This window comes from Aotus nancymaae, unplaced genomic scaffold, assembly GCF_030222135.1.
Source record: "Aotus nancymaae isolate 86718 unplaced genomic scaffold, 86718_ANA_hifiasm-v0.15.2.pri h1tg000083l, whole genome shotgun sequence".
In the NCBI taxonomy this organism is placed as follows: domain Eukaryota; kingdom Metazoa; phylum Chordata; class Mammalia; order Primates; family Aotidae; genus Aotus; species Aotus nancymaae.
The window spans coordinates 4240125-4258773 of NW_026988498.1; the positions used below are offsets into that span (position 1 = coordinate 4240125).

The 18649-nt window shown below is 46.0% G+C and overlaps 1 protein-coding gene across 1 annotated transcript in view; it reads left to right on the forward strand.

Moving 5' to 3' along the window:
• The window catches only part of TAF3 (TATA-box binding protein associated factor 3), a 195756-nt gene extending 192325 nt beyond the window's left edge, over nt 1-3431 (forward strand). The window contains exons 6-7 of the mRNA XM_012443369.2: nt 539-645; nt 1436-3431. Coding sequence (XP_012298792.1) covers nt 539-645; nt 1436-1550 — 222 coding nt within the window. The 3' untranslated portion in view covers nt 1551-3431. The remainder of the gene's footprint in view (nt 1-538; nt 646-1435) is intronic.
• The last annotated feature ends 15218 nt before the right edge of the window (nt 3432-18649 follow it).

The following is an 18649-nucleotide window of genomic DNA, read 5'->3' on the forward strand; positions in this document are numbered from 1 at the left end:
CTTTTATATCCTTGATCTTATCAGCTCGTTCAGGAGAAGGGCTTGGCTAATAAGTAATAAGGTGGTGCATGCACGTTTGGCCGTATGTATTAATTCCATGCCTATGAATGCGATTGAGAAAACCACATATAAAGTGGAGCTCTGTAGCTTTCAAAAAATCAGTTGTTACCACCATAAAGACCCAAATCAGTAAGAATTTATGTTTTTTTGTTTGTTTGTTTTTATGAAAGGGGCTACAGGTCATATTGTTCACAGAGATGATTCTAAAATGTTTGTTTTTTATGACTTACAACAGAAAGCTTAGAATATACATTAGGAATGTCTTATCATTGAACACTTAGGAGCGTTTTTCTGTTTCATAATTCTAAAACAGTGATGACACTGATCATGGTGTTAATAAAGTGCTAATCTACTGTATTTTTTAGTTTAATGTGCCTGTTTATTCAATTAACAGTATACAGTAATTATTCTGATCTGGTCTCTCTTTGTATTTTTCCCATTCCCTCCGTTTTTCCCGCTCCTGCTTTGCAAACATCAGATCCGAGATGAGTGGGGCAATCAGATCTGGATCTGCCCTGGGTGTAACAAGCCTGATGATGGGAGTCCAATGATTGGTTGTGACGACTGTGATGACTGGTACCACTGGTGAGTGCTGAGGGCGCCCTGCCGGCCACACTCTCAGGCAGCATCTGCTGCTCCTGAGACGAAGCATCCACAGAGTAGATTCCAGGCTTTGGACTGACGCAGGGCTGCCCTGGGGTCAGTAAGTGGAGTCAGATCACAGAGCCTGGGAAATGCAATTCATTGCAAAACCCAAGAGTCTTCTGACTATTGTTATTCACCCCAAATTGAATATTCTGCTTAGCTTATCTATCCTTCTTATTAAAACAATAATACTAAAAGGAGACGCAGGGGTGTCCCTGGCCTTGCTTTCAGGTAATGTTCCGTAGCAGCTGTAGCACTGGCCAGAACCATGAAGAGGCAGCCCCTTTGTGAGAGTGGTACAAACTGCAGGACTAAAGACTGCTCATCTGTGTTTTAAACCTCTTCAGCAGTTCCTAAAAACTGAAACGCTCAACCAAAATTTATGCAGATAATCTCGTGTTAGCTTTAAAATGTCAGATACAAAAAGAATAGCGACCTCGGCAGTTATGATATATGATATCTGTAAGATAAAGACAAAGCCATGGCTCAGAAGACTCCAATTCCTGGCTGAAAGGATGAATGAACTGATGATTCTCAGCAGGGGCCTGGAAAGGAAGCCTCTGTAGCATCATAGTCTGCCTGCCCAACAATAGTGCTGCGAGTTAGTGCTGCTTGACTTTGATTTTGGGTAAACGTGTCATAGACTTGTAAAAATTACTTTAAAACATTGAAGGAGAAGAATAGATGTCTATGTAGAAGTTGCTGATTTGAGCTTGTTTTTCACGTGTAGGCCCTGTGTGGGAATCATGGCTGCACCCCCAGAAGAGATGCAGTGGTTTTGCCCCAAGTGCGCGAACAAGAAGAAGGACAAAAAGCACAAGAAGAGGAAGCATCGAGCGCACTGACGGCTCGCCAGGGTCAGGGTCAAGTGGGGTCAGCTCGGGCTTCTCCCCCGGCGCCTCAGGAAGGGAGCTGGTGCAGTTCTGCCGCCACAGCCACCCCCAGATGCCCGTGGATGAAGAACCCGGGAGGACTGAGGCAGGAACACACCTCGAACCTGGATTGTTCACTCCCGAACCGCGTTGGCCTGTGGCTCCGTGGCCGGGCGACGGAAGGAAACTCAAGCAGAGGCGTGGCCTGGGGGCTGCCCCTCCTCCTCTTCTCTAATACCAGTGACAAGTATTATTAATAAAAAGAGCGTACATCTTCCCTTTGACTTCCTTTCTTCTCTCCAGGGCCTTTTCATGGAGGTATTAGATGAGAAGATAATGTGCAGACTGCCTCGACTGTAATTTAAGGATGATGGAGTCTGTACAGTCTTCAGCCCCTTTCCCTCTAGAGTAAGATAATCTTAATAACATAAAGGAAAACTCCAGTTGGAGTACTGGTAAATATTTTTGTGATAAGAATATATGAAGCTTCCCTCCTTCCCCCGTTTTTAGTACTAACATGTAAAATGTTCAGGCTTTTGTGAAATACCTTATATTTTTTAAGAAAAAGGTTTCTATCATGTCCCGTTTGCTTTTGTGCAAATTATTTTTGTTTAATGTATTTTATATCTTCGTTGCATTCTAATTTTGCCCTTCTTTAAACTGCTGGAGTCTCTTCTCACTGCTTGTACATTTCATCAACTTGTATAAAAACTCTTCAGACTAAAAGATTGCCCCTAATGTAAATAATAAATATTTATGAAGTAGTTATTTTTTAAATTTTTATCGTGTTTAATTCTGGCTTTCTCTGAAATCCACTGTGATTTCAGCCGTGTCTGTATTGACGCTGGACAGAAACAAACAAGGCTGGAGAAAAAGCCATCGTTCAAAGACATTTCCCTTGAGTTGAACGTGTGCAGTGGCCGAAAAGATCGTGGGGGAAAGGGCCCGAGCAGTTGGAAGGAAAACAAGGCCATTTGAATTTCCAGTTTGTGATTTGAAGTTGTTTTGTTTGTTGTCTATTTTGTTTTTGTAAATTTCTTTGACAGACTTTTGCTAAAAGGACATGTAGTTTCCATGAAAGTTAAAAAAAAAAAAAAAAAGAAAACAACCCACATATACTGTAGCATTTTGTCTTTATATTGTTTTATTTCTACAAATCTGTTCATTAATATTGTGCTTTAAGGCTGAAATGAAGTATATTATGAATTTTTTTAAGAAAACATCAAATTTCAGGGTATCACAAAACTTTATTGTATTATTATACTCCCACTATTTATTATATGTTATAGATGTCTGAGAGGTAAACCAAATATTTTATTTTTAATGTTAAAAAACATCAAATTTAACTTTATTAGCATATTTTAGCAACTTTGGAATAAATATGGACTTTTACTTGTTTTTGAAATAATCCTAGTGTGGGCCCATGTACTGGATCTCTTGGATACTAGAATATGGGCTTTGAACCGAATACAAATATATTACTAAAAAATGTGATTTTTTAAAATGCCAAGAAAATTGATATTAGTGTATGAATTAGTCGTATTCAAAAACATTATGTGGTTAGAGAAGTGCGGTTTTCTGCCATGAGTGTGAAATTGCAAATCAGTGGAAATGGAGTACCCCTCTTCAGAGTGTGGGTATCGTGATCACCCTCCTTGTTCAAGAAGCCAGAACTTTTCTATCCCTGCAAAGAAACAAAGCATCTATGTTGAGATATGTGGTTTTTTGTTTTATTAATTTGAGATCATTCTAAATACTTTATACAATATTTTCACATGCACAAAAATGCGCGTTAGTGCTTTTTGGAGAGGGGTGAGGGGCGGGGGAAGTGCAAAATAAAGATTATTGACTGTTTCATAGTTTGCTTTTCCATTTTCTTTATTTAGGATTTAGTTCCTTGAGGCATGGTCCATGATCTGAAGTTGCCACGTTTAAGTGAGCAGGTCATGCTGCTGAAATCAGAATGGAGGTGAAATCAGAATAACTTTCCCCCAATCTTGCTGTCTGAGAGACTTCGCCAATGCTGCATTTAAGGAATTTCAATCAGTTTGTTGTCCCTTGCTATTTCATGGTTGCTTTCCTAAATCCAGTTCATGATTTTATAAATGGTCTTTGCAATAATAAAACCAAAGAATCATTTTCAGGGGGCTGGAGAACTGGAGGGATTAGGAATGGAATACAGAGCCTTTCACCTCCAGGTCAGTGAGTCGGATCCAGCCCAGGTCACTAGAGACCAAAAATTGTCACCATCTTATGACTGTTCAGTGGCCTGTATGAAATGAACTGGTGGTCTCAGTCTCTACTGGGTGTCTGGCTGTGACACCAACCAAAGGAAGTTCAAGAAACTGCAAAAAGAAACGTGGATTAGAAAATAAAACATCTATGTGACAAAGAAAAAGAAAGTTGGGCATAGTCATTCTCCAGAAAGTAATACTGAAGAAAAAAAAAAACATACAAATACCACAGACAAATGGAGATTAATTTACTTTCCTTGATGAAGTCAAGCAAAACTGGAAAAGAAAAGCCTATATTGGGTGAGAAAGGAGAGGGTTAAGTGGGGAGGATGATTTAATCAGGAGAAAAAGCTTAGGGGCCCAAACATTAGGAAAAAATGGGTTTTGACTTTTGAGGGAGAAGGAAATCGCAAAAGGCAGCAGCAATTTGAGGAACTAACAAAATTAGATGCAAAGGAATGAAAAGGATTTCCCTTTAGAGGGTTTGCAGTTTTCCAGTTAAAGCAAAATCCTGACCGGTTTTAATTTAGCACAGCACTACCATTTGAATAGCACCAATACTTTATAAAAAGAAGTAATGGGAGGGGGGTGGAGATTGTCCTGGCTAGTGATTTTATTATTGAGAAACAGACCCTCACTCATGAAACCGAGACGCTCTTCTGGTGTGATAATCTGCTGTCGGAGCCAGATGGAACTGGCAGAGCTTAATTTCTGTGGCTGACAAGGTGTTTCTCTTCCAAAGGTGTCTACAGTGAGGCACAGTGAGGATCTTTATCCCCTGACTGATTTGTGGTTCCAAATGTCCTGGAGAAAACCAGAGGCTATCAGAGTATTCTGACTTTGTCAGGCTTTTTTCAGAGATAAAATATAGTGCATTACTCTCCTGTATCACCTAAACCGCCTTTGTTCCCCTTTCAATGGGATGATTAAACAAAGACCTACTAACCAAATTAAAGTATAAAATGAACACTGAGATACGGAAACCTTGCCACTAAGAATGCTAATGAAGAAAGTTCACTAAAGGCATGCTGGCTAAGTTTTCAATACAAATAGTTTTATGGCCAATCTCTAGATCATAGCAGTTTTCTTTAGAAGTTTAAGTCTAAAAGTAGATGAGTTACCCTGACCAAAGAATGAAACAGATAATGTCCTGAATAATGTCTGTTTCCACAATGGTATCAGTTATTCTGTTAGGAAACTATTTCTTTGAGAATCTTGCGTTCATTGTAGCCTAAAAAGTATAAAGTAACTATTAATCCATGTGTGCAGGCCAGTAGGTGACACTGAAATGAGATATTTATGTAGACAGCTGGACAGCTTGTTCTTCATTTAGTCTATGTATGAGTTATTAAAATGGCTACTGGTTTTTTTTTTTTTTTTTCATTCTGGGCAACTCAGTTTTAAATTGAGTTTGAGGAACATTGTTACATGGTTTCATTCATGTAGTCCACATTTGCTAGGCACATTTTGTGGAAATGGCAGTGATGTATCTGAACCAAGTTCATTTCCAGTTGTCTGGTTTCTGAACTGCTCGAGTCCTTCCTCTGGCTCCATGATTTTGAATCGTTCCCAAAGTATACTATGTATTAAAGTGTATTCCATATATTACTCTTCCCATTTTTCCATGCATAATCTTCCTATCCACCTTACACTGCAACTAGTTTTTAAGGTTAATACAGCTTCATGCTTTTAAATTTCACATTCATGGCTGGGCGAGGTGGCTCATGCCTGTAATACCAGCACTTTGGGAGGCTGAGGTGGGCAGGTCATGAGGTCAGGAGTTTGAGACCAGCCTCACCAACATAGTGAAACCCCCATCTCCACTAAAAATACAAAAAAAAAAATTAGCTGGGTGAGGTAGCAGACGCCTGTAATCCTAGCTATTCGGGAAGCTAAGGCAGGAGAATCGCTTGAACCCCGAAGGCAGAGGTTGCAGTGAGCCAAGATTGTACCACTGCACTCCAGCCCAGGCAACAGTGTGAGACTCCATCTAAAAAAAAAAAAAAAAACTTACATTTATAACAAAATAAGAGCTTAGCAAACGTTTGCATTAACTATCCTAGGAACTAGCAGAGTAGACATGATATGAGAAAATACATGTAGAAAGATATGAACACCACAAGGTTTGTTTAAACGTGTATGGCTTTCAGAACAGAAGTTCATTTCAGGTACTTAGCCCTACGCAATCATTTCCTACCATGTCCTTAGAACCTAGTCAGTATTTTAACCTTTTGAAGTTTTGTGGGTTTTTTTTTTTTTTGGTTTGGTCTTGTTTTTGATTAATGAAACATCAGAATAGGACTATCTTAAAAAAAAAAAAAAAAAAAAAAAAAAAAAAACACAAACCTGAAAAATGTCATTGTGATTCTCCTTAATGAGTTAACTATTGCCAGGTTAAATGGTTTGAAGAAAATGTTGGTGCTGTTCTAGTTAACTCATTTAAAGCATCAGAAGTACCAAAGTTCAAATAATCCAAAAATATTATCAGGTTATATTCAGGTTATTTATTATTGTACTGTTTGGGATGTTAACTAAACTTTTTTCTGCTAGCTTTTAGAAAGTGAATTATTTACTTATTTATCTATCTATTTGTTTATGAGACACGGTCTTACTCTGTCGCCCAGGCTGAAATGCAGTGGTGTAATTACAGCTGACTGCATGTGCCACACGTCTCGCTAATTTTTTATTTTTTTGTAGAGACAGAGTTGCCCAGGCTCGTGTCAAACTCCTGGGCTCCCAGGAGTTTGGGGCTGCAATGAGCCATGATCATACCACTGCATTCCAGCCAGGGGCCACAGAGCAAGACCCTGTGTCAAAAACAAAAGAAAGAGGGGGCAAGTGGGGGGCGGGGGGGAGAGAGAGAGAGAGGGAGAGAGAGGAAGGGAGGGCAAGAGAGAGGGAGAGGAAGGGAGGGAGGGAGGGAAGAAAATGAGGATCCCAAAAGGGGACACATACACCATGCTTTCGGGTTGGTTACCTCTTGCGAGAGCAGAAGGTAAAAACAGGAGCAGGAGAAGGAAACTCCTCCAGCTGTAGAAATGGCTGTCTTTGGGAATAACCGGGAGCTGCTGAGGGAGTGAGGGCGTTTACCAAAATCTCTCCACCCAGGCATGTTTCTTTAATTACAAAAGGTTGGGCAAACAGGACAGAGGCATTTCGATTGTTTTATTCTCAACAAAATGAAAGAAGGGAAATGGACAGATAGTGTGACATTTTCAACTTACTAACAACTTTTCATTAAGTACCTAATTTATGTATCCAGGAGCCTGCACTTATATACAAAGTATCAGTTGTCAGTGGTTTGTATCCAGTGTTAGTGAAAATTCCCTTTTATGTATCCAGGAGCCTGCACTTATATACAAAGTATCAGTTGTCAGTGGTTTGTATCCAATGTTAGTGAAAATTCTCTATTTTATGTATCCAGGAGCCTGCACTTATATACAAAGTATCAGTTGTCAGTGTTTGCCCAATATCAGTGAAAATTCTCTCTTGCCTTGATTTAACCATTAATATGAACATAGACTTATTCATATATACACACTGAAGCTACGGGCATCTCAACTGCTTCCATGTCATTTCTAGCATTCAGGAGGTAATTTAGCCCTTTTTCGACATCTACTCTATTTGTTGGATGGCTAGTTATTTTCCCAAATGTTTTTATGGGCAAATCATTGTCACTAAACTTTGTTTCAAATCACTAAAAACAATAGAGAAGGTTTGCCTTTGGATTACAAAATAGCAAAACCTGCTTGAGAGCTTCAAATTACCAGACTACCTGAACAAAGCCAGCCCCGTGTTTCAGTGTGTAGTCACAGACAATACAGTAATTTAATGCAGTAGAAATTCTGGCTGAATTCAGAAGACGGTATTTATGCCATAAGGGGTTAGTCACCCCCTTTCCCAAGTAAGGGTGATGTCTGACACCTGCCCTCTTGGGCTTGCAGAAGCATACCTAAGTTCGTGTATTGTATTCACTTGAAGAGTTTTTATGTAAAAACACAGAAGGTGAACACTCGATATAGCTAATGACACTTCATATTCTACACTTCTTTGGGAAAATTTTGCAGTTGTGTAGTTTTCAGATACAGAAGTCATATGACATGCAAATATATATAATATATATATAAATATATAAAATATTTTATATAAATATATAAAATATATATATATATATATTTTGTTTTTTGAGACAGAGTCTGGCTCTGTCACCCAGTCTGGAGCTCGGCTCACTACAATCTCTGCCTCCTGGGTTCAAGCAATTCTCCTGCCTCAGCCTCCCAAGTAGCTGGGATTATAGGTGCGTGCCACCAGGCCTGGCTAGTTTTTGTATTTTTAGTAGAGACACAGTTTCATGTTGGCCAGGCTGATCTCAAACTCCTGACCTCAGGTGATCCACCTGCCTCAACCTCCCAAAGTGCTGGGACTACAGGTGTGAGCCACCACGCCCAGCTTACAGGTCTATAATTTACTGTATGTATAATGCAGTCAGAAACAAGGGTGTGGTTGATAAGAGTGCACTCATAATTTTCATTACGGTTTTCATTGTGTTTCATTAGTGCTCAAACATCAGAGGAAAAATTAAAGTTTTGGAGCAAAACTCAGGAAAGACCCAGATGAGCTCCCCTCCCCTCCCTTCAGTCACTGCTCTGATGTGGGGACAGCCCACGTTGCTAAAGCAAACACACCTTTACACAGTTGTCTCCTTGTCTTCACTGCCATTGTCTGATTTTTTTTCACAAGAAAAGCTCATCTTTCATATTAAGTGATGTCCAAATTAGGCAAACAGGGTGCGTGAAGGCAAGCAGAAATAGTTTTATGTAAAGAAACAGCACAAGGTTTCAAAAAGCGTGCTAGCATTTCAGCAATTTTTAGACTCAGCCGAGGGCGACGATCTTTGAGCCAAAAAACCAAAATTAAAAATCAAGCACCCAAGATTAGCCATTAATCGCGTCATACGCAAGCCGATCCTTGAACCAGGGATAGAAAACAGAGTGCTAAGACAGTAAGGCGCTATAGAAGCGCCGCCCAATCCCGGTCAAGAAAGTCAACATTCCGAAGTCCCCGACCCTCTCAAACCTAATCTGATGAAGCCACCCGGCGGCTCTACACAAGGTAAGAGGAGCTGGCTCCCCTTGGCAGTCTAACGCAGGCTTTTAAATGGATTTCTATTCAAAAGCCAAATTGGGATATCTCTTGGGATCAGTGTGGCGTTGAGTTGCTGCCCGGCCCCACAGTTCCAGCCACCCCGCAGCAAACTCCCACTGTGATGGGAAGCGCCACGTGGTTACTAAGGTCCGCCCTCGTCTCTGTTTTCAAGGTCTTTCCTGAAAGTTGGCCACAGAGATAACCTGGTTTCCACGCTATTATTGCACAGGAAGAAGGAAGGGTTGAGCCCAGCCCCTTTGGGAGGTGAACGTGCGGTTCCAGGGAGTCTAGGAAGTCAAACCTGAGGCTTTTAGGACTAATGCCCCACAGAGTGACTCAAACTGGAGTTTTCTCTGAGAACCAAAAAGGGAACTGAATTACAACAGCTCTTTCTTATTTGTGACAGGTTTTTTTTTTTTTTTTTTTTGAGATGGAGTCTCACTGTCACTCAGGCTGGAGTGCAGTGGGATCTCAGCTCACTGCAACCTCTGCCTCTTGGGTTCCAGCAATTCTCCACCTCAGCCTCAGCTGGGATTACAGGTGTGTGCCACCACACCCCACTAATTTGTGACACATTTAAACACACACATACACACACACACCCCTTCCCCAGTACTTTGGAACATATTTAACCTGTGGCTTTTGGGAGTAGAAAAATTTCAACATTAAGAATGAATTGGCCAGGCGCGGTGGCTCAAGCCTGTAATCCCAGCACTTTGGGAGGCCGAGGCGGGTGGATCACGAGGTCAAGAGATCGAGACTATCCTGGTCAACATGATAAAACCCCATCTCTACTAATACAAAAAATTAGCTGGGCATGGTGGCGCATGCCTGTAATCCCAGCTACTCAGGAGGCTGAGGCAGGAGAATTGCCTGAACCCAGGAGGCGGAGGTTGCGGTGAGCCGAGATCACGCCATTGCACTCCAGCCTGGGTATCAAGAGCGAAACTCCGTCTCAAAAAAAAAAGAATGAATTTATTGGCTGGGCATGGTAATCTCAGCATTTTGAGAGGCTGAGGCATGCGGTCAGGAGTTCAAGACCAGCCTAGCCAACATGGTGAAACCCTGTCTCTACTAAAAATACAAAAATTAGCCATGTGTGGTGGCACACGCCTGTAGTCCCAACTACTCAGGAGGCTGAGGCAGGAGAATCACTTGAACCCAGGAGGCAGAGGTTGCAGTGAGCCTAGACCACGCCATTACACTCCAGCCTGGGCTACAGAGTGAGAGAGGAAAAAAAAAAGAATTTATTTTAATATTCTTTTTATTAACTCAGACATCCTTTCAGCCAGGACCTCCATTTACTAGTGGCAAATGTGGTTAACGTCGGAGGCCCAATATCACTTCTTCCATCAAAATTGATTAGTCTGCAGGTTAAGGAAGATTATAAGGTCGGGTCAAACCCCTCCCTCCTCCCAAGTGTTTTAGAAAAGATAAAATTCAAATGATGTTTTTAGTAAAAATAATTGCCTTCTTTTAAAAGATGGCATTAAAGATAATAGTGTAGTAATACTTTTTCGACAGCACGAAAGTTTGCTCTCTTTGTAGCTGCATTCATGAAAAAGCCGGCTCCACTGTGCTTTGAGACTTTTGTTTTGGGTAGGTTCTGGGCATAGCAGGGCTCCTGCTCTGTCACTCTATCTCAGTGAAGGAATGGCATGCCTCAGTAGACAAGACATCATTTTCAAACAGCAACAACAAAATCAACAAATAAACAACTCTCTCTCTCTTTTTTTTTTTTTTTTGACAGTCTCGCTCTGTCACCCAGGCTGGAGTGCAGTGGTGTGACCTTGGCTCATTGCAACCTCTGCCTCCCAGGTTCAAGCAATTCTCCTGCCTCAACCTCCTGAGTAGCTGGGATTATAGGTGCGTGCCACCAAACCCGGCTAATTTTTGTATTTTTAGTAGAGACACAGTTTCACCATGTTGGCCAGGCTGATCTCAAACTTCTGGCCTCAGGTGATCCACTTGCCTCGGCCTCCCAAAGTGCTGAGATTCCAGGTGTGAGCCATTGCGCCCCACCTCTCCTCAGTTTTTAAAAATAAATCCTTAATCAGCAATCAGTTTGGGGTAAGAATTCACTTCCCACACATTGCAGAGACAATCATCTCTGGCTCTCAGACACCTCACAAATATTAGAAAGCATATATATATATATATATATAATTTTTTAAAGAACAAAGAATTAGCTGGGCATGGTGGTGGGCACCTGTAATCCCAGCTACTCAGGAGGCTGAGGCAGGAGAATTGCTTGAATTTGGGAGACAAAGGTTGCAGTGAGCCAAGATCGTGCCACTGCATTCCAGCCTGGGTGACAGTGTGAGATACTGTCTCAAAAAAAAAAAAAAGGAGGCCAGGCATGGTGGCTCATGCCTGTAATCCCAGCACTTTAGGAGGCCAAGGCAGGTGGATCACCTGAGGCCAGAAGTTCAAAACCAGCCAGGCCAACATAGTAAAACCCCATCTCTAAATAAATAAATAAATAAAAAGTATATATTTATATTTGTACCTGTTTCTAGTTGCTAGCAAAACATTTGCATCGATTTCTCAAGGTTCTGCCAATCTTTTAAAAACTTGTTTATAAAACGCAGTTCTTAGACTGGCTCAGGTTCCATGTGATGGGAACACAGCATACCCGAATAAATATCAAGGGTCAATCTGGTTCAGAGGTTCAGCTAATGGTTTAAAACTATTAAGAGAAGCTGGAGGGCTGGGCGTGGTGGCTCACGCCTGTAATCCTAGCATTTTGGGAGGCCAGGGCAGGTGGATCATCTGAGGTCGGGAGTTCGAGATCAGCCTGACCAGCATGGAGAAACCCTGTCTCTACTAAAAATACAAAAAAATTAGCCAGGCGTGGCAGTGCATGCCTGTAATCCCAGCTACTTGGAAGGCTGAGGCAGGAGAATCACTTGAACCCAGGAGGCGGAGGTTGCAGTGAGCTGAGATAGCACCATTGCACTTTAGCCTGGGCAACAAGAGTGAAACTCCGTCACCCCCCACCCACCTCAAAAAAGAGGCTGGATGCGGTGACTCATACTTTGATCTCAGCACTTTGGGAGGCCGAGGTAGGAGGATTCCTTGAACCTATGAGTTCAAGACCAGACTAGGCAACGTAGAAAGACTCTTGTCTCTGCAGAAAAATTAAAAATTAGCCAGGCATGGTGGCAAATGCTTGTAGTCCCTGCTACTCAGGAGACTGAGGTGGAAGGATGGCTTGAGCCTGAGAGGTTGAGGCTGCAGTGAGCAGTGATCACACCACTACACTCCAGCCTGGACAACACAGAGAGATCCTGTTTCAAAAGCAATAAAAAATAAAAGCATTTAGAGAAAAGCAAATGTTGGTGTACAAGGACATATATAGTCACACTCAGAAAATACTTCTTCCTCATTCAGAAAAGCTAAAAACGTAGGCCCCCTTTCTAGCCCTTTAAGTAAAGTTCGCCATTCCTGGAGTATTTATCATGGTTATGGTTGCCATCAGTCATGGAAAGTTAACAAAGACCTATTGGGTTTATCTATAGGCAGCTAAACAAACATATCTTGCTCTTCCGTTATCTTCTTGTTAACAAAGCCCTATCAGGATGTTCTAAACATCAGCGTTTACTGCACACTGGCCCTTTATCTAGGATGATATATAGAGAGCTCATCAATTAGCGAGAGGGTTTGTAGATGCCTGCCATATATTCATGAGAGCGCGCTGCCCTCCCTTCTCTCTCCCATCAGGGGCAGGTGCACGGCGGTGTGGTTTCCCAGGTGGCATCCCTGCCCACCTTCTGGGCTTTGCTTTGTCCCCCTTGCCATAGGGAAACTGTCAGGGTACTTTTGGTCCAGGTAAGGCTGTGACTGAAACAAAACCAATGAACAGGGTTGTTCTCATCACACATACACAAGCCACCCCATAGCACCATGTGACCCTCTTGAGAAAAACACAGAGAAACACAGCCTTGGTGTCATGAAGCATTTTGCAAAAACAATGTTACCATCCATTCTTTTAGAAAATTTGAAACACCGAGGCAAACACTGGATGTGCAGATGAGGGAAGGGGAGACACTAGTTCCCAGAATGGCATCAAGAGTGTGTAACTTCTTTGTCAGAAACAGGGTCTCACTCTGTTGGCCAGGCTGGAGTGCAGTGGCACGATCATAGCTCACTGCAACCTCAGACTTTTGGACTCAAGGAATCCTCCCACCTAAGCCTCCCGAGTAGCTAGTACTATAAGCACGTGCCATGTACCTGGATAACTTTTTTTTTTTTTTTTTTCAGAAGGAGTCTCACTCTGTCACCAGACTGGAGTGCAGTGGTGCAACCTCATGAGTTCAAGCGATTCTCCTGCCTCAGCCTTCCGAGTGGCTGGGACTACAGGCACCCATCATCACGCCCAGCTAATTTTTTTATTTTTAGTAGAACAGGGTTTCACCATGTTGGCCAGGCCGATCTCAAACTCCTGACCTCAGGTGATCTGCCCACCTTGGCCTCTCAAAGCACTGGGATTACAGGTGTGAGCCGCCAAGCCCGGTCTAGAATCTCTTCCTCCTTAACCAGTTCTGAGCATGCTGCTCTTCTGCATAAGGCCCATCCTTGGGTCCCCCCCAGCCCACAGGATAAAGGCACTTAGCTTGGCTTGTGAGTCAGGTCACTGTGGTGTGGGTCTGCCTCCCTCACGCGTCCCCTGCTCGGAGCACACAGCATTCTTAGGGTCCGTCACACTCTCTCTTCCTCTGCCCTGTGCCACTGCTTCTTTCTTTTCCCACCGGGAACCCTCTTTGCCCCTGCTCTGCTCTGTAAGCTCCTTGGCCTCCTCTATGGGCCAGATCACAGTCGTCCCTTTGGTGGAACATCTGAGGGCACCTCCTGGCACCCTCCCTCTGGGCGCATGCACCACTGGGCCAGGTTTCTCACATAGTTATTGCATCAAGTATGATCTGTTTGTCTTTCTTGCCACTCTACCTGACGGCATCTTTTTTTTCTTTTCTTTTCTTTTTTTTTTTTATAAAGACGGGGTTTCACCATGTTGGTCAGGCTGGTCTTGAACTCCCAACTTCGGGTGATCTGCCCACCTTGGCCTCCAAAGTGCTTGGATTACAGGTGTGAGCCACTATGCCCAGCCCCTGAGGGCATCTTGAGGACAGAGAAAGTTGCCTACTTGGTAGTCTCAGAGCTTGGCAGGGGGCCTAATCGACACCCTGATGAAGGAAGGAAAGGATCATGAATGAATAGACACCAGTGCTCTTAAATCTATTGATATGCCTAGATGCACATTGAGATCTGCTGGAAGGAAAGAAGGAAATCCAAGGAGTAGTGGTGAGAGCTGGAGCTGTGGACAGAGAGACTGTGTCACTTGTTAAAAATATATATATATATGGGTGAAGGCGGTGGGATCCACCTGTCTTAGATGATGTTCTGTGTATTGAGTGAGATGATGCTTGTAACCTCTTTATGATGAATGCAGTTACTGTCATTTTATAATAATATGATTGGTCAGGTGTAGTGACTCATGCCTATAATCCCAGCACTTTGGGAGGCTGAAGTGGGCGGGTCACCTGAAGTCCAGGAGTTCGAGACCAGGCCAGGCCAACATGGTGAAACCCCATCTCTACTAAAAATACAAAAATTAGCTGGGTGTGGTGGTGAGGCTGAGGCAGGAGAGTCGCTTGAACCCGGGAGGCAGAGGTTGCAGTGAGCCAAGATCACACCACTGCACTACAGCCTGGGTGATAGAGTGAGACTCTTTCTCAGAAAATAAATAAATAAATAAATATGATTATGCCCTTTGGCACAAGTGCCTAAGCTTCCAGTAATTTTGGCAGTCTTTTCTTGTAAGACAGAATTTCCATCAGTTTGATTGTCCCTGAGATGATAACTCAGTTTGGCGGAGGGTCATGTGGCATAGGTGCCTGAACACACAGTGCAGGCCTGGCACAGTGGCTCACACTCTAATCCCAGCACTTGGCTATTTTCTTTGGTGCAAATGGGAGGAGAGAGAGCTGATATCTTCTCATTTAGCTGAAAGCCAGACTTGTTTTCTGTCATGAATATATTAACAGAGGAGAGACCTACATTTAAGACATTTGGTTCTGGCTGAGTGTGGTGTCTCATGCCTGTAATCCCAGCACTTTGACAGGCCGAGGCCAGAGGCTCACTTGAGCCTAGGAGTTCAATATGAGCCTGGGCAGCATAGCAAGACCCTGTCTCTACACAAAATGTTAAAAATAAAAAATATTAGCTGGGCCATGGTGGCATATAAATCCCGGCTACTCAGGAAGCTGAGGTGGGAGGGTTGCTTGAGCCCAGGAGGTTGAGGCTGCAGTGAGCCATGATTGTGCCACTGGACTTCAGCCTGAGTGACAGAGCAAGACCCTGTCTCAAACAAAACAAAACGAGACAAACAAACAAAAACACAAAATGCAGATTGATCAGATCTAAACCTGACAGGATAGACCCCAGTCTCCGAGTCCTGGTCAGATTTCTGTTTACCTCCATTCACCTGTCAACTCAGACTCCACTGGACAGCACGGTGGGGACACCCAACACCCTCCTAGACCTGTGGCCTTTGTCCAAAGGCCATCATCCAGACCCAGATCTCCAGACCGGGTACGCAGACCCTCTGGCTTAGGCCTGGTCAGCAGTCAGGAACTCGACACTGCTTTGACCCTCTGAACCCAGCAGCCAGCTCTTTCTGCTTCCTTCTGGTCCCACAGCCAGCTCTCAACCTGCACTCCAGGGGCCTGGGGGCTTATTTTCAGAAAGCTGGGTCAGACACCAACACACCCCACCAGTCCCTGCTCTGGCCAGTGCAGCCAGCACCACTTACCTCCCCTCTCTGCCTGGCCCGGCCTGGTCTGGAGGCTCTAGATGCCAGCACCCCAAGGCGACGCATTGTTTTCTGGTTTATTTTCGAGGGAACAGTTGTAGCTGTGGGAAGGAGAGCAGCCCGGTGACTCCCAGAAGAAGACTCTCCTCCTCCCTTCCCCCACCCCCCACCCCACAACTACCCCGCTCTAGGCCACTGCCCCTGGGGTGGGGTGTCGTGAAGGGGGCCCTGGGGACCCACCCGCGTCTCTTTTGAGCCAAGCGAGTTCCCAGCGGGCAGGCGACCTCGTTTCTACGGCGGAACTCAGGGTTCCCGAGCTCTTGGGGTAGGACCAGGATGGGATCGCCCTGTGCACGTGGCATCCGCTCTCGCTGCGGGGTCACGACAGCCCAAGTGACCAGCAGTCCAGGGCCTAGGGAGGGAGGCTGATCCCGGGAGCCCTTAGGAGTCCTTCCACCTGCCACCTAGGAGCCCAGTTCGGGTCTCTCCAGCGCCGCAAGTCTAGGCCTGCCCAGCTCCAGGCCCAGTCGATGTCTGCGGAGCCCCAGCCAGCTCTGCGGCTTGGCCCTGGCTTGCGGGTGGCACGCAGACAAGCGACCTGGGTGGCCTGGAGAGGGTCGTGTCCCCGGCTGCGGGACGACGGAACGTGCCTCGGGGTGGGGGGCTGGTGCGAGCGGGACCCTCCCGGATCAAACTCACAGAGGCAGAGGGGCCTGGACTGCGCCCCAGAACCCCAGTGGGTCCCCTGCGCCCATAAAAAGACAAGGACGGGAGCGGGGGAGGGTGTGGAAGACAAGAAATTGAAACGGGGGTGAGGGGATTGAGGAGAGCGGGAGGGGAAATAGAGGCCTGGGCCGCCCGTGGCCGTCATAGCTGCGCTTTGGTTTTGGTGGCCTCGCAGGCCGGGAATCGAGTCTGCCCTGTTCGCTGTCAGACTGGTCTCCTGACAAGCTCTGGACTGACTGTCCCCAGATGTTCCGGGGACCCACCGACCCCCACCCTCCTCAGATAAGCCAGGACCACGTCCATTTGCTTCCCAGGAACCCGCCCCCACCAGCAGGGTCTGTTTCCTGGCCAAACTGGGGGAAGAAACCTAAGAACCGCGCGCTCCCGGCAGGTGGCTTTCTGCGGAGCCAGGGTGGCCAGTGCGGCGGGGCGGCGCCTCAGGACCGGCCTGGCGTCCGCGGGCGCCCGGGGGGCGGGGTGCCTTGGCGTCGGCGGGGGTGGGGGTGCGGGGGGACAGATCCGAAGCAGGGGAGAGGAAAAGCGGAGTTGCGGGAGGGTTGCTGGTGGTGGTGTCTCTGAGGAAGTGGGGCAAAAGGTGGCTTTATTTCAGAAGGTGCGCTAGGAAGGGGGCGTGCGCCACCAAGTCCGGCGCAGCAGAGGTGGTGCGGCCTGGGAGCCGGGGTCCCTTCTGCCCGCAGGCGTGGCCACTTCCTCTCCCCATCCCGAGGCCCCAGCCTCCTCGAGGTGGTCAGAGACGACCCCGACGGGCGGATGGGGCGGTGAAGAGGCCCGTGGCCCCCGCGCCTGCCGCGTCCGCGTGTCAATGACCGTGACACTTAGGGCAACGCAGAGCAGGACGACGATACCCACCCCTCCCCCAACAAGTGCAAACTAGTTTCTGTGTTGGGGAAAAAAAGCGAATAAAAGTTTAATAAACGTGTGCTGTGTTGTGGATGACTTTGTGACGACCTCTGTTGCAAATGGCCTATGCATGCGGAATAATGGTCTCCTTGCAGAGAGGGAAATAGCTTAGTGCTATCATCGTTGCCTCGGTAACCATCAGAGTCCCCATCTAGCAAGAGAGAAATGAGTTATGAAAAGGCTTGAGTGAAGAAGGGATTAACACATGATCCCAGGGACAGTGTGTCAATCAAAATCAACTGAGAAATTACACTGCTCTATTTGAGAATTTCTCCGGAACCCGCATGGTAGTGGAGTTGGGTGCGTATTTTCTCTCTCTCTTTTTTTAATTTGAGAAAGAAGGGGAAATATCATCGTGATTATTCTTCATGACTATCATTGAGAATTACACTGAGGGAGGGAAGGGATCACAAAAGGGAGGGGTATTTAAGGAGACAGGCGCCCCCACCCCAGCCCAGCACGTCCGTGCACCTGGCTCTTGCGCCCCTCTCCATCCCTCCCTGCGGTCCCTCCTGCTTCCCGCGGGGACCCGGGCTCCGCAGCTGCAGTTTCCCCGGCAGCCAACTTCGGGGCACGCGCCCTGCGCTTGGCCCCAGAGGGACCCAGAGCTGCACCCCGGGGGTGGGGAAGGTGGGGGGAGAGGGTGTGAGGAAGGACAGTGCAGGCCCAGTCCTGGGCCCAGAGGACCCAGCAGCCGCCTTGGCAGCAAACCCTGCAGGCTACCCCCTGCCTCGGTTGGCTGGACGTTCAGCTGAGCGCTGGAGAAACAAATGAGCCTGGTGCACACTCCTCTCCCAGGTTGTAACACAACAGCCACCCCCCAACCCTGCCACATACACGCCCAAGCACGCAGACCCTGCGCACGTGACATGGGGGGGTCTCAACAATAAAGAAGAAAAAAAAAGACCTCACCGCGCCAAGGAGCGGGCTTTGGTTAATCGATTTCAAACACGCCTGTGGTGCAGCTCAGTGACCCCCTCCGCGCAGAGTCTGAGTCCGCTTGGACTTCCGCGCTGGCTCTTGGGTCAGGAATTTTGAAATAAACCTCAATCCGCTTCTCCCCACCCACCCCAAAAGAGGTGTCCCCCTTTTCCAGTCCCCTAAAAAGAGGGGGATGGTTCTCCTTTGGAGATACTTGAGAAGCGCAAGACCCTGGGAGGGGCGCAGAAGGACCTGGGTCTGCTGGAATAGGGGAAGGGGGGCCTCCCTGGGGGTGACCCCGGGATAATCGCTGG